The sequence below is a fragment of the Pleuronectes platessa genome, chromosome 21 (genome assembly GCF_947347685.1).
Source record: "Pleuronectes platessa chromosome 21, fPlePla1.1, whole genome shotgun sequence".
NCBI lineage: Eukaryota > Metazoa > Chordata > Actinopteri > Pleuronectiformes > Pleuronectidae > Pleuronectes > Pleuronectes platessa.
Genome location: NC_070646.1, coordinates 4,973,609 through 4,989,597, shown reverse-complemented (window position 1 = coordinate 4,989,597; position 15,989 = coordinate 4,973,609). Strand labels below are relative to the sequence as shown.

At 42.8% G+C, this 15,989-nt stretch overlaps 1 protein-coding gene across 4 annotated transcripts; it reads left to right on the top strand.

Moving 5' to 3' along the window:
* The first annotated feature begins 4,608 nt into the window (after nucleotides 1-4,608).
* cep55l (centrosomal protein 55 like) lies at nucleotides 4,609-13,346 on the top strand. 4 transcript variants are annotated; one of them, XM_053414456.1, is made up of 13 exons: nucleotides 4,609-4,709; nucleotides 5,154-5,203; nucleotides 5,892-6,106; nucleotides 6,246-6,353; nucleotides 7,635-7,790; nucleotides 10,222-10,278; nucleotides 10,712-10,850; nucleotides 11,034-11,161; nucleotides 11,419-11,612; nucleotides 11,853-11,976; nucleotides 12,231-12,302; nucleotides 12,476-12,601; nucleotides 12,719-13,346. In XM_053414456.1, exons 3-13 carry the CDS (start codon nucleotides 5,921-5,923, stop codon nucleotides 12,920-12,922), a joined length of 1,494 nt encoding a protein of 497 aa, XP_053270431.1. In that variant the 5' UTR covers nucleotides 4,609-4,709; nucleotides 5,154-5,203; nucleotides 5,892-5,920; the 3' UTR covers nucleotides 12,923-13,346. The 4 variants fall into 4 exon arrangements, with proteins under 4 accessions (XP_053270431.1, XP_053270433.1, XP_053270432.1 ...); XM_053414458.1 differs by having other exon boundaries at nucleotides 5,882-6,106; nucleotides 7,635-7,784; nucleotides 10,225-10,278; XM_053414457.1 differs by having other exon boundaries at nucleotides 5,882-6,106; nucleotides 10,225-10,278.
* Nucleotides 13,347-15,989: the final 2,643 nt, after the last annotated feature.

The window sequence follows — 15,989 nt, the reverse complement described above, 5'->3', positions numbered from 1 at the left end:
TTTAACCCAAATCAAAATTATAAACCTGAATACGAGCAGAATGTGTCTCCTTTGAGTTCTTAGTCTGAAAATGTAGTTTTTAATCTTAATCCTTTCCAGGTTCACGGGGCATCAACCTACATCAGGCAGCCGACATTGAGCACAGAGTGTCTAGACTGATGCTCACATGAACAATTCATCATTTCAAACTCGCCTGACCTCCACGTGTTCTAAGAGGAGGAACAAACTAGTGCAGGAACACAGGAGAACATGGAGTCTCCGTGCCGTTCACCTGCCGTAGCTCAGTTTCATTAAACTTTCATTTGATCCGGTCTAATCAAGGTGATTTGGCTTATACATCACAGCTCTCTACAGGGCATGAGATCTTTTGCACTGAAAGATTGTGTGCCTCAGCGGTGCAGCACTGGTGCACGGCGTGTCGCAGGTGGGAGCCGCTCACAGGTCAGCGACCCAGTTCCAGACCACAGGAGCCGGGCCGGTCGGTGATGCGGGGCAGGGCGAGGTCTTCTGCAAAGTGGTCGACTTTCTGCTCTGAGGACATGGCTCACCAGGAGACTGATCCATGCCGGAATCAAACTCCTCCCAGGCCTGGGGGGGGGGGGGGGGGGGGAGAAGCCCGGGGGCCAGGCCCAGGGAGACGACTGGTACCCCTGTGAATCCACAGGAGGAACTCTTAACGTTTTAGCATCCATGCAATTTATTCTTTTTACAGATATCGTAGATAGTTCACATTTCTTGTCACACTGTTGTCTCCTGACAGTCGTTAATTAGTCGGCCGGACAAAACCGAGCTCTGTTTACCATAATAAATAATTAGCTAGTGAAGTGTTACAGCTGCAATTATGGAGAATACTGACAGACTCGCCTCCAATACAAATCTAATCTATCTAATTTATCAGAGCTGCTCAGTATCAGGCAGCTTAATGTACTTCAATAAATACAGTTTATATTCTGTGGCCTGTATTAGTTTGTCATTTCAACAAGTCATCTTTAATTGTACAACAAACACACATTTATCCCTCGTTCATTGCAAATGTCTTTTGAAAAAAGGACTGTGTGTAAAACAAGTCGCCTTGGATAGAATTTAAAATAAAAACAGTTCAACGATTGAGACCATCTTTCACTTTTCATCTGAAGTGCAGATCTGGTTGCTTTGTATATTGCATGGACACACTGTTCTGAATCGTAAACCACCTATTACATTGAGGCCACAAACCAGAATGCTCTATTGACTGCAGTGGGTTTGCACCTGAGGCTCATCCAACACAGTCCAGCTCTCAGCCCGTCTCACACACTGAAAATAATTTGTTCCTGTGTTGAACACTTTGAGGGAAGGTCAGAAGAGCTTGAAAACAAGTGCCCAACAAGGGGCTGGTACCAGGGATCCGCTGTGCCTGTAACAAAGCCTCCGAGAGGCCTCGAGAATATCTAATGCAGCCGGCGACTAAGTCTAATAAAAATCATTCATGTGCATTTATTTTGCAGTTGTCACTTTTGTCAGGTCAAATCAGATTCACAGGGCTGAAGCACCGGTGGTTTTTTGGCCCCTGATGGAAGCCAGGTTGTACGCTTTGCATACAAACAAAACCTCACAGGGCTTTGGAGATTTATCAGATTTGCAAGGATTCAGTTCGAAGGGATATTTGCTGCATAGAGGAATTGAAAAACTACACTCAGGGCTGGCATTTGGTTGGAAATGCATCACCTCTGGCACTTGTGGAATTATTTATATGGTTGAATGCCCCTGTGGCTGCATGTAGCGTGTGTTTGTGTGTGTTTGTTTGTGTGTGCGCAGGCAAAAACAAGGCCACAAGATACTACTATCTTCAGTAGTAGTGTACGTGCAACTAAAGCAACTGAACTTGCTTGTGATTCTTAAAGACGTCTCATGTCTCATCCAAGAGGAATCCTCGCCTCTGTCTAGTGGAAGGTTTCAGGTATTTAAACTCTGCGGGTCGTTACTGGTATCGAGAGTCGTTAAGTCAAACATGCAGCTCGTTGGAACCCGTCGACCAATTAGCAGGTCGTTGGTGTCCCCTGAGTCGAGCTGTGGATCCCTGTTGATACCTGTTCATCCTTTTTCAGACACGAACTCCAGAAACATGTCCACAAAATTAGGTCCATGTGAATTACAAAGATGGAGATGGTCCGAGTCCAGAACCTTAAGGCGAGGGGTGGAGCCTGGGAAGAGCAGCAGGAGGCGGGACATGACAGTATTGGTGCCATAGACCACCTCATATGCTGCAAATTGAACGGAAATGTTTCCAGGGGACTCATATGGGTGATGAACATGGTTGTAGTTCAGTGCTTTGTGTAGTTCCATCACCACTGACGAGTAGCAGACTTCAAGGATTGAACTACAGACACTTTTTTGGGTCCCATGGAAACATTTCTGGTGTCGTTTTCGCTATTTGCAGCACGTGTCTGTATTTGCATGTGTCGTCTTATTGATGGGGATGTTTTTGTGTTTTTTGTTATTAGATTAGATTTGATTAGATTCAACTTTATTGTCATTGCACAGCACAAGTACTTATACAATGAAATGCAGTTTAGCATCTAACCAGAAGTGCAAGAAAAGCAGTAAAAGTGCAGAGTATGTGCATATTTAAAGTGGAATATGTAAATAAATAAGATATGTACAGTATGGAATATGAAGAGTAATAGGAGGTATGGTATGATATAAGTACGATGAATACACTATGAGCAAGATAAATATATGAATAAATATAAATATGAATACACTATAGGTGGGATAATATTGATATTTATTTCTAGTGCGTTGAGCTCTCTCCACAAACGTACTTTCCACTCTTTCTTTCAGACTCTTTTCTTTGGCCAAGACATTTGCACTACACACGTACACCTCCTGAAGATGTCACCACCTGGATCTTCACAGAAAAGGCCACGAGGCAATAATCCACATCTCAGAATATAAAGCGCGCCATTTTTTTCCCAGACAAAAAGTAGATTCCTCAAAGTGAGGTGGCAACACAGGCTCACGGCTTTTTGGAAAAAGAAAAGTGTCTTTTGAATAAATGAATAATTTTCTTCCCATTATAAACCGTCTTTTGATTGTGATTAATGTGTGTGTGTATCGGGTCGATGCAGGAGGTGTAAAGAGCTGCACGGCGACAGGGAAGAGATATACTATTGATTTATTGGACGTGTTTTCGTGGCTTCTTCATGAAAGACTTAATTAGGATGTGTATGAAACAGACTCTGAGAAAACATGTGAAGAAACTGTGACTGGGTGACACATATATTAGTGGCAAGCCTGATTATTCAGTGTTGTAATTACTGTATACCGACTCCGACTCATTACCCCATTTGCCCTAATTAAGCCATACGCTGAAACTGGAGCTTGAATCAAGGTCTCTGCTGTTGTGTAATCACGTCTTGGGGAAATTAAAAACAAACAAAAAACACAATGGAACATACTATTATCATAGTGCACAAGTTCCAATTAGCAAGTAAAACAATGAAAATACTATTTTGAAGGTCAGCCCCACGGTTTATTTACTATTTACGAGTCCACGTCCGTGCAGCATCTCTCACACGAAGATTCACCAGGGAGGGAATGGTTCGCACACACCAGGAAGAGATAATGAATTCCCCCAAGCCAGAAGTCTGTTTTCAGCATTATTCAAATATGGGCTCAGTGTGGGTCATGAAATATGTTTAAACTTTAAGATTCAGCTTAATCGTCCATATTTATCTTACCATTCACCTCTGCTTTCACAGACCCTGCACACCTGGAAGAAAAGCTCTATAGAGGCAAATAGAGATGACAGCTTCCCAAAAGTGAAGCCAAATCGTCGGGATCGCTCCCTGGTGGTGGCCTGCAGTCTAGGTCCCATGGGCATAAGAGACATGGATCAAACAAATAAAATATAAAGGAACACATTGAATACAGACCCAGATTCTTTCAAACAAATGGATGAGAGCCTGAAGTGGCACAGTTGTAAAATAGCAATTGTGGCCCAAATAGCCCCCCAAAAATGTGATGTACCTTTTCTGGCATGTATGGCCCAACTAGCACAAAAAACAACAACAATTCAGGTACCTTTGCTTAACATGCAGTATATTGCTATGGCTTACTTGTGTAAGTCAATTAAAACTTTTAAATTAATATTCATACAAATTTCAAACTGGTCCAATAAACCACATTTACAAATCAAAAATCAAATGCCACACAGGAAATACACCTTTTTTTTAAACCCTGACAGAGAACTTCAGATTATACAGGAAGAACAGGTTTGTGGTTTGAGTCTCGGTTTGAGTGAGTGGTTCAGCCCTCCTCTTCCTGTTCGCTTCATTCACCACAGCGGGCAGCACGATGGAGGAAATCAATGAGTCCCTCAAAGAAAAAACAGAAAAGAGCATCTTCTACCTCGTAGGTTATAAAAGCGGTAGAATATAAAGGTAAATTACACTGGGGCCTAATGTTTTTTAATGGTTAAGCTGAAACACCTTTTAATAATCGCTGCGTGTCCCGCACCGCACCGCATCGCACCGCCCGACACGCTTTCGGGACGCCCCGCGCTACCTAAACAGGCGCACCCCTGCACCATACGTCAGGACGTGACGTCAACGCGCCGTAATTCAAATTTCAGGAAGCGCAGAGCGACCGGACACTGAACGACCGAGTCGAGACAAACAGGTCGTTTCTTCTTCTTCTTCTTCACCTTCACCTTCACCTCGTTTCCACACGTAAGTCAACAACATGTTTCTCTTCTTCTTCTTCTTCACCTTCACTGTGTGAGGTTTTAAAAGTAGTTATTTTAGAGGATGTGACGTGGGGTTTATGTTTGACAACAACTGAAGGGTGGTGGGGGGGGGGGCAAATGTGTTTATATTTCATTTAGGGTATGTATAAATATATATAAATAGCCTTATTTTTGTTATTTACGGTGTATTTATTACTACATATATTCTTTGTTCATGATGTGCAATATAGGGCCGAGGTTAACAACATATTTAAAGGAAGCTGGTTGAGTATGAGACGATTATTCATTTATGGAGAAAGGCTGATATTAAATTAGTTTTCCTCACTCCTTTTTTCGAATCAGTCAATTAAATGTTAGATTATTTTGTTTTTGAAAATAAATTATTTTTCTCCCTCTTGTGTCTATAATTTGTCTTTATGCTCAACAGGACAGGAAGTGGAAACTTTGAGACCGCAGCTGTCAGTCAGAGGACGAGAGGTATGAATGCATGACGCATGGTTGCAGACATATGGTTTTTAATATTTAAGATAGTTCTGTATTTACATATATCCACATGGACACATATATAAACATACCGGACACCCAGGGTCTGCACATTTGAACTAATTTGGATTTTTACAATGGACGATATAAGGCCAAAAATGACCAATATTCATATCAGTCTGTACAAGAGTAAAAGACAAATGTTTCCCTGGTTGTCCTTTAAACTCTTCTTTATGAGCAGACAATGATAAAAAGCCTCAAACATGCCCAGATATCAGAAAGCCAGATTGCTAGAATAACAACATCCTTAAAATAGATCCGAAAAGAAAAATCAGAAACCAAAATCCAAAATGGCCATATATAGATTGATAAATTTCCCACAACATAAGCTTCAGTGCCATTTGAATATATGTTTGTAATTTAGGTTTTAACAAAATATCTTTTGACCACTTTTCTTCAAATCTGGCAATTTACCTTCTTTTGATTGTAGTCATACTGCAAGGCAAGTTATTGAAATGCATATATTGCAATTTAACTAGATCGATTGTTTGTTATATTGCTAGTGATGAAAATAATATAGTGATAGTGTTTTATAGCCCAACACCGATTTAAAACTGTATGAATAACAGATGATCCCTCAAGATTTCACTGTCAAATGTCACATCTTCCCAGAGTCGTCCAGGTGGAAGCCCCTGAACCACCACAGCAGCCATGACGTCCAAAGCAAAAGAAACAATTGTCAGCAAGCTGGGTTTCAAATCCAGCAGCTCCTCGTCCAAGGCTGAGGCCGAGCTGGAGAAAGTCCGGAAGGAGAACGCTCACCTGAGGAGGAAGATCGATGAGGTGGCCAAACGACACGTCCGCCCCCCCGACTCAGACAACAGCAAGCTGCTGGAGGTAAAGCACACGTTTGTTTTGTCTGTTTGCGTTGAGGGATTTCAGGGGTACAGCTGCAGAATCCCTGCTTGTCCCCATGTCTGTCTCCTTTTTGTCTGTGTTCTGATGTTTATTTGGTTTCCTGTGTTGTTTATGTCAGAGGATTCTTAACCTTGAGACGCTGCGGGAGAGGAACAACCAGCAATTGCTGGTTAAAGAACAGGATCTGGAAACTCTGAGACAGCAGCTGTCAGCTAGAGGAGGAGAGGTATGTATACATGAGGCAGAATTAGGGTTGTGAACATTTTAGATAGTTCTGTATTTACATATATCCATTTACAAAAAGTCCTCTGTACACATGGACACGTAGATAAACCCACTGGACACCCAGGGGCTGCACTCATCTACCCAGGGGGAGGAGATCCACCTACAGCTCTGCAGAGTAATCTCTTTGTTGCACTCTTGGCATTGTGTTGGTGGCATATGTATTGCCAACAGCACACAACTGTCAGAAGGGAATATCAGCCTAGAATTCTTCTGAGCTGCCACAAAAAACACAGTTGGGGGGGGAAATGGCTTCCTTCTGTGTTGTTTTTGACAGCAGCTCAGCTAAGTGAAGTTTAGACAGCCGGCAAAAAAGTGCATGCCAACACATGGTGAGTGTGCTGTTCACTTGATATTTATAAACTGAGCATTTTCCTCTGCAGTCGGTCTCTGTTTGTATTTGTATTCGAGACTTGTTACTGCCGGACTGACACTGACGTGACTTGTTACACAAAAAGGAGAAATGTATGTGTTTTTTTTTTTTATTTGAGGTTGCCAACCTTACCAACCTGGTTTCTTTTGAGCAACACATTATTTTCTAATTGTGGCTTCTCAGAGTGGCATCATCAAATCAGCTAATTGTGTTGCTGGACGTTGTGAGAGTGTGATGTGATTTAATCACACTTGCGTCTTCCTCTTTAAATCGACAACATGTAACTTTAGCCTTAAGGGCTCTCTCAATCAAAACGATAACAAAAGACCTACTTTGATGATGTCATCTTGCAGCGTGGAATCATGGGAGTTTTGTCTTCACCACCATTGATGTTAATCTACTTGTCGTGACTCGGGCACAAAGCATGTTCACAGATGAGGTCACGTATAAAAGTGTTTACGCAGCAAATGGCCAAATTAATAATCATGATCCATTATGAGTGATTACATCGTTTTCAAACCCACTGGTAAAGTATGAAACGTCTGGTTTTTGGACAATGTAAGAACATGAATCAACAAAACATATAAAATATGTAGTCGTTTTTTGGATATTTTAATGAAGAACTGTTACATATTTTATCTTTAACTGACATCAACCATGCTGCTAAAACAAAAAGCTGCTCCGCTAGGTACTGTCATTTGCATGAAGTGGATAATTGCTTGGAAAAGAGCAAAAGCCCTCAGCAAACTGCCTCTGCTTAAACACAGTGGGCATGGCTGTAGCGCGGGAGGTTGGTGAAGTTGTCATTTCTTTCATATTGTGTTTTTTTTGTGTGTGTGTGTGTGTTTTCAGGTGGTGGCGTCACTGCAGGCCCAGCTGGAGCAGCGCAGGAAGGAGGCAGAGCGGCGAGACACGCTGTTCCAGAGCATGTCACAGGAGACGGAGAACCTGAAAAACAAGCTGACGAGTGTGACTGCACGCTGCCAGTCCCTGGAAACACAGGTGACGGTGGGTTGACCAATTTAGAGACACTGTGCCTGTCTGGATGTCTTCGTTTGGGGGTGGGGGGGGGGGGGGGGGGGGTCTTCTTCTCCGCCAAACAGCCAATTATCTTACTGGGAATCTGCACTTCTGTGACTTATTTCTTGGTTATTAAAAACTGGCCCCGGAGAAAAGTTTCTCTCTTTTTTGGCAGAAATTTCTGATGAACAGTCTTGGTTGAGTGGGTCTATCCCTCACTGTGACCCCCCCACCCCCCCGGCCTGGGATTAAATCCTGCCGCATTTTCCCCGTCCCATTCTAATATCCTCCATCCATGATTTGTTTTTTCTTATTCATACTGCAACATTTTGTTTTTGACAACTTCTATTTCAGTGATGAATGGACTTGAGCTCGACCGACACGACCATCTGACTAACAGAAATGTGTTTTAAAGGAACAAGTAACTTCGCCAGAATTGGTTCCATGTTTTCCTGTGGCCGGGGTTTTTGAAAAGTTGTAGCACCTGTTCAGATCAGTAGCCAGTGCACCTATATGATTCATGCCTGTGGATGCCTGTGCACTTGTTCCTTCGGCCATTAGGTGGCACTGTGGGACCTCTGATTGTTTCCCTCGGCTGCAGGCGACTCCCTCCCTCTGGAGCAGCTTCAGTAATTTGTTATTGTGAAAACTCAAGTAATTTCATAGCTCAGAATAAAACATTGCGAATGTAAAAAACACATTATTTCAGTACCAGTATAATAAAACATCGCTCAAAGGGGTTGTGACGGATGAGACAACAACTTTGACACTTTTGTTTAAAGCGTTGTACAATTATAATCATTAAAATGTTGAATCTGAAGTGGCCGCTCGGTTCCCTCGGAGCGCTCGTCCTCGCCTCCTTATCGAAAGGCAGCACTGACTCTTGGTCTTTGAAGCTCAGAGCCCAGCAGGCCCCGGCCACACACTTAAATAGCGCTCATTATGTCCCCTTGACTCGTGGAGAGGCTTAGCTGACTGCAACACCACCATGAGGACCTGAGGAATTGGATTGCTTTTTTTTCTCAAGCTCAGTTCAATAGAAATACAAACATTCAGGTTACTTTTTACAGGACTAATCCCTTTCCTGGTCTTTTATTAAAAAATAGTTGCCCTCCCTGTTTCCCCATTTTACATTGTCATTCAGTCGAGGCAAAGGCCAAGTGAGGCGGAAAGCTTGAAGAAGGAAAGGAGGAGATTTAAAAAAGAAAAACACTTTATGTTTTTTAAAGATTCATTGTTTTGTTCTTTCCCCTCAAAGGTCACCTAGAATCTCTGGAAACGCTTCCCATGAATCTAAATGTTCAGTTTGTTTTTCATAACTCCTGCTTTGATTTCCCAGCCACGGCCTCTCGGGGTCGAGGTTGGACAGTATTAAAAAGCAGAGTATCTACTGGCTTGTATTGAAATACTTTGTACTTGTGGTCCTTTTGATGTGAGAGTCTTTCAGAGTACTTTTCCTCCTCTTTGGAGTTATATTCCAGGAATGCTCTCCACTCTACCAACCCTTCAGCTTAGCTCCCGTTTGTATCACTGTAAATATTCCCTGACCACCCGACCCCGGCTCCATCCATCCCTCTCGTTCATCCTGGTTTCACAGAAGCTATTTGGAGGCTTAGCTTATGGGAGGCGTGTGGAAATCCATCTGGAAAAATTTGACGAGCTCAAGATGCTTGTCTGGCAGAGGAGGAGCTCACGCAGCATTAGCCTGGAGATGATCGTGTAGATGCGTGCTGTTGTGACAGTTCTGAGTTTGCTCGAGCTTAGGCGTTGGGAGGGGATCAGACGTGTTGACCTCCGGGTCAGGGGGACAGAATTATGAGATGAACGACTATTGAGGAATCCGCCCTGAGCCTGTCGCCCCGGGTGGAGCGGCCCGGTCTCTGCAATAATAGCAGCTGAGAGATTGATCACCCGCAGCAGTGTTTTTCTCACGTCATGAAAAATTAAGGAGATTAATAATTTAACGCAGCAAACCTACAAGTTTTTTGTTTAAGCCTGTGGCAGACCTACTGTTTTTTAGTGTCTGCGATGTTTCACAGAAAAACGGGATGGTAAACAACAGACACAAACAACAACACGAACACGAAGCACTTCAAAGGGAGAGCGTCCATCATTTTCCTTTAGAACGACTTCATTTGTTCTTTGATTTTATGTCAAAACAAGTCCCAGTTTTATGTTGTGGAATATCACAGACTACAAGCCTCCAGTTCTGTCTGTAATTACTGTCTGTAAATTCCCTTTACCGGGATTAATTTAGACGCCACAATGTGTAGAATAACAACACTTGCTTAGCGGATTTGTGTATTTATTTTTGGTGGTTGTGTTGGTGTTTTTCCACTTGAAAGAATGCATGACGGGCAGAAATGAAGTTCTGTGTATAAACCGAGTTTTATCTCAAAAGTTTGTTTTCTCCTCTCAGCAGAATGGACAGGCTCCTCCCGCCGACTTGGCTCTGGTACAAGATCAACTGAGAGATGTGAGTTCAGTTAATGATTTATTCTTTCTGTGTGTTTCTGTGGCTCCGCGCGCCGACTTGCTCCTGGAAAATGTTTGGTTCTAATACCTTGTGCAGCTGAAATACATCATCACCCATCGAATGTATATTTGAAGCGTTTCATTCTCTTACTCGGAGCCATCGGGAATTGAATCATTCATATTTCCATCATATCCAGGACTCATTTTTTGTCAGTATCAACAAAGCACACACTTGGTGTTTTGTTTTATGTTGAATAGAAACAAAAAGAAGTGTTTCTCTTTGCAGCCATGATGAAAAACCCTTTTGTTACAAAGCGAACTCTTTTCCCTGACGTCTACAATAACAAAAAAATTCCTTCAGTGTCCTTGAATTGAACAGCAGCCGATATCAAGCGCAGTTTCTCACTTGAAGGGGTTTTGCATCTCACCACCAGGCTCTTGAGAAGAACCAGCAGTGGCTGATGTACGACCAGCAGAGAGAGGCCTACGTCCAGTCGCTCCTGACCCGCACGCAGGACCTGGAGCAGCAGCTCGCTCAGGCTAAGCAAACCAAGCAGGAGGCCGGTTCAGACGGTGAAAAACCTCTAACATCCTCAACCTATGATTGTTGCTCAAAACACGACAACCAAACAAAAACAGATACATATCAGCCGATATTGCCTGTGGTTGTTTTTTGTGTGTGATACAGTGTTTGAAAAAGGAAATTGAGGAGGATACTGCAGTGTGATTTAAATACATATCCACTTTTTATTGCAGCCTCTACAAACGCAGCAGAGAAGGATGCTCAGCTGAAGAGCCAATATGAGCAGTTGCAGAAAGACCTGAAGAGCCAAAGAGATCAGGTCACCAGAGGCCAGCAGGAGCTCAATCTGCAGAGAGAACAGGTAAATGAAGGATTTCACCTGATGACCCTCTCTCTTCTTCATTTAGTGACTTCCACTGCTCACGTTCCTGTCAAACCCTGAAGTCTCCTCGTTAAACTATGTTCCAATTCATTCACATTAACTCCGTTCAGATATATTGCTAAATCTGCATGCGACTGAACCAACCCCATTAAATATCCACTCTCATTTGATGCAGACATCTTTTATAATTGATCTGTGGAAGTTCTGAAAATGTGAGTTTGCATTTTGCTCCACAGACGCTGAAGGCTCAGACCGAGCTGCAGGCCCAGAAGGAGCAGGTGACCCGGCTCCGGGACGAGATGCTGGTGCTGCAGAGGAGGCACGAGGACAAGAGCAGCCAGCTGTCGTCCTTCCTGGGAAAGTACGATGACAAGAGCAAAGAGCTGGACGAGGTCAAGATGCAGCTGCAGGCAGAGCGACACAGCAACAGGTAGGCAGAGCAGCAGAGTCGGATCTGAGAGGGGGGGGGGGGGGGGGGCGTGAGGATCAATTAGCTCAAAGAATTCAAATTCTCATTTAATCCAAAAACTCAATAAACAGTGGAATATTGAACCTACCTTGAATTTATCGCCAGGCGAAAAGTTTAAAAGCTGAAGAACCCTTTTATACATTATGTAAGTAATAAAAGATAATTCCATATTCATCTATTTGGCGCAATCGTGGCATGCAGACACGCAGTGTGCGAGGAGAGAAAGGTGTCGTCTGAGCGGACAGACCGGATGAGAGAGGAACTGGAGAGTGTGGACGACCGACTGGAGGAGGAGAGGAAGAGATCTGCTGAACTTCTACTGCAGGTAACGCTCCCACTCACTGGTGTGTTACCAGTGACTCCCTCTTCTCTCATATTTACTTATTTAGTTAAATAAAAGTCATCCGCTCGTTATGTCAAAGGTACTTTTTTAGTTCTTTCAATTTATATGCTACTCACTGAAATGGAATATCTCAGTAGATATCTGTTTATATTCGAATAGAATCTCATACCATGTTTATTTTAATGGAAGTGATTCAAATATGACATTGTATTGAACTGAGTATTTGGCTTTTACAGGTAAATATGCTACAGAAGTCTCTTCTGAGCCAAAATGAGGAGCAGAGAAGAATCACAGCACTGGAGCAACAGGTAACACCTCCCACTGTCCATTTGTTAATAACTGAACCATGTGTTGAGTCTTCATTCCCAGTTAGGATCCAAGGGTCCATCATATCTGTGGTTTCTAATTAATGTTTTTGCACAACGAGTTCTTGGCTCTTTCTCTTCTCCTCATGTTTATTTCCGCCCCCTCCTCCTCTAAGATCCAATTCTCGGCCAAGGACTTCGAGGATGAGAAGATCGATCGTCAGAACATGCAGCACCAGTTGCAGAAGGTGCTGAAGGAGCTCCGCAAGGCTCGTGATCAGATCGCCAAACTGGAGTCGGCTGTAAGTGTCACTGGAAATCGCCATTGCCTGTCGATATCGATCCTTGAATTCAGTCTGTTTCGACAGTTTGACCTTATTCTGACGAGTGGACCTGACTCCTCACGTCTTCTGTTTCAGAAACAGCCCAATGCCCGTTTCTCCGAGCCCAGCTCCTACAACAGGTTTGAGTTTGAGCGTCTGACCATCGATGACCCCACGTCTCCATCCAAAGTCTCCAACCTCCTGGACGAGAGTTTCTTGGAGTGTCCAAAGTGTCAGGCCTCGTATCCCACCAGCCGCCACAGGGAGCTCCTCACACACATGGACTTCTGCCTCGCCTAAACTCACACAGAGCCCAGATCAGTGGCTTCCAGTCATGCAACATTCATGATACATACATGTTTTAATACTCCAGATATCTACAGAAACTTCAAATATAAAAAGGGAAAAAACTTCTACCTAGCTGGGTGATAGAGGCACGCTGCCAGTAGCTGTTTCCAATCATGGACATTCACGTTATCACATATAAAAACCCTCCAGATTTGTTTAAGAGAACATCCAGTGCATGTCCGAAAGCAGCTAGTGGGTAACATCATCTTTTTTTTTTAATGGATCACAAACCTGAGGGGTCGGGAACCACTGTACCAGATCAGGAGATCAGTTCTAGACCTTACAGGAAAATCAAATCTATTGAATCTGCTCCAATGTGAAATCCAAAACTTTCCAACAGTGAATGAAAGCTATTTTTAAACTCTCAGAAAGCTACTGACATCCCATTCTTATGCTTGTTCAAAGATAACAGGTCAGAAAGGAAAAATAAATAATGCTGTGTTTTTTTTCCCATACTGCAACATGCTGTGATAAATCAAGAATTATTATTATTATAATCTTATGCATAGGGATTTATTTAAGACCCCCAACAGGTGGACCTTAGTAATTACACCCAGAATGAATAGTTATTTTTGCCGTCATCATGTCGTCAGGCCAAAGACTGATTGGATCATCGCCCGTTGTTTTCCATCCACATGTTTACTCTTATTTTTATTTTTCACTTTTGTTTTTTTGTGAAGCTCTTATTGAATTACTTGTTTTTCAGTGCGTGTGTTTGATCTAATTATTTATTCTCGGGTTCTTTTGATAAGTGAGTATTTTACAGATGAAAGCTTTTGTTCGCCTGCAGTTCATTGAAGCAATGATAATTATGTATTTCTATCAAATGTTCTGCAGTAACGGTGGATTTTTGATGTTGTATAGAAGTTTACACACCTGCCTCGTGTTGCATTGACAAACCAGCTGTAAACACACTGTCCACTCCGAGTTACACGGATCACCGCCGTCTGTGTAACATGTATTATTGATGGTGGATCGGTGTGAAGACAGAGAAATTACCCATAAGCAGCGGCGGCCATTTGCCAAACTTGACAGTAATGAGCTGAAGGACAAAATAACAGGGGAAGTTTTTCAATGCTCCAGTCGCAGTCAATCATAACGGTGGCTGAAACTATCCATCAGGTTTTTGTGTTGCCTTGTGTTGCCTCTGATATCTCTGGTGTTGTGCTGTTGTGTAGCAGTGTTTCTCCGGCTGGCGTCCGCTGGGACAATCTCTACCGAGATCCCTCTCTCACCTCAACCACCGGGTTTGAGTGACTTAAAACCAACCTGCATCTGGGAGCTTGATCCGTCACCTGCTGCCGGGGCTGTGTGCTCCTCCCGGTGTCAGTGGAGCCCGCTGCCGTCTTCACCCTGACTTTTCAAGGCTACGGCCCTGTAAGGCTGGAATGAGATTGCAGGAGTTAATTCCTTGTACTAATCTATTTAAGGCAGAGGATTAGTGAAGGTCCTCCTGGTCGGGGAAAAGGGGTTAAGGTGCCTTTATTCCTGCTGCCTGGGCAATGTGACCAGATAGACTTAGGACAGAGAGACACTGCTACATGCTTTTTAAGAATTTGTTTGGTGTTTTGTTGTGTGTTGTTTTAACTTGAAAAACAGTGTGATCCAATAATCAAACTGTTCCTGACCCACTTGTTTTTGCTGGGTCTTTGTTGTCATCATGTTTTATTGTAATCATGCGCTCCAAAGTTGTTTAATGATGCACTGTAATGTACAGAAATGTGCAATAAAGCTGTAGGTCTCCATATCTCTCCCTCTCTCTCTCTCTCTCTCTGTCACATCAGGTGCATTTCAAAGCCAATGGAGTTTTGCTGAAATAGAAAGTTGACTCAAGTAGAAATTAAATTTAAATACAGATTTTAGTTTTTTTTATTCCACAGTGGAAAAGTGACGGCTGAGACGAAGCCTGATTTAGCTTTGACTTGACTTTTGCTCTCTCTCTCTCTCTCTCTCTCTCTCTCTTTCTATTCCCTTTACCATCTAGTTGAAATCACACATTCTGATGTTTTAATCTAGAATTAATTTTAGTTTATCTACAAAGTAAACGAGAGAAAAACTTTTAGTCAATCTCCAGAATCTCTCGGTGCCCATTAGATTCTCTGAAACTAAACCATCAGCTGTGAAAATAATGAGCTCGTTCATTAAGAGCTCTGTGAGGCTGTGCTCAAATAGATAAACCCACACATTTCTGTGATTGCCTCCTAATATTTACTATTTCAGCTTGATTTATTTGTTTGTTTATTTGACAGTGACAATGTTTAGCTCCTCAGCAGCTCCAGAGATGAATACATGATCATTTCTATCTGCAGTCTCTGGGCAGGGATATTAAACACACAGCTGCAGCAACTACAATGAATTGTGACAACACCACTAAAACAACAAAAACAGGAATTCACAACATTCGGATCAACTGTCTGGGTTCATGTGACATGGGAACATGATTTTAACCCTGATTTCATCTTGAATATAAAACTCTTATCACGCTTGGAGCTGTTTTCCTGTTTGCGACTGATCTGCCGAATTCATTTGATCTGTGCTTCAGTGCAGACGACGCGTGTTTGTGGGAAAAATGAAAGGACAAGGTTCGAATCCCGGTTCCAAGTGTGACGTTTGCATGTTGGCCTGTGTCTGCGTGGGGTTTCTCCCCCATTCCAAAGACGACAAGGTGTGAACGGTTGTTTGTCAGCTGTGTGATACTCCACCTCCCTCTCTCTCTCTCTCTCTCTCTCTCTCTCTCTCTCTCTCTCTGACACATTCACATCCATGGATTCCTGAATCTAGTGATTTATCCCTTTGTACCTTGATTTACCATCAGAGAGTTACCATCAGCTTGATTCCAGCTTGTGTGTGTCCTCCTTCCCTCTTGATCAGATCTTCCCTGATGCTCAATCACACGAAAGCTAAAACCTTGTTTCACACGCTTGTTTCTGTCCATTAGTTTCTTTGCACAATTATAAAAGTAAAAAAAATAAATAAATGAACTTAAAAGAGAATCCTACATTGACTTGAATGTTGATTG

Bases quoted from the DNA above. Each gene is read 5' to 3' on its own strand.
- cep55l (XM_053414456.1), top strand. From the start codon at position 5,921: ATGACGTCCAAAGCAAAAGAAACAATTGTCAGCAAGCTGGGTTTCAAA. The intron at 11,613-11,852 runs GTAGGCAGAGCA...CGTGGCATGCAG, and splicing joins GCAGAGCGACACAGCAACAG to ACACGCAGTGTGCGAGGAGA. The intron at 12,602-12,718 runs GTAAGTGTCACT...CTTCTGTTTCAG, and splicing joins TCGCCAAACTGGAGTCGGCT to AAACAGCCCAATGCCCGTTT.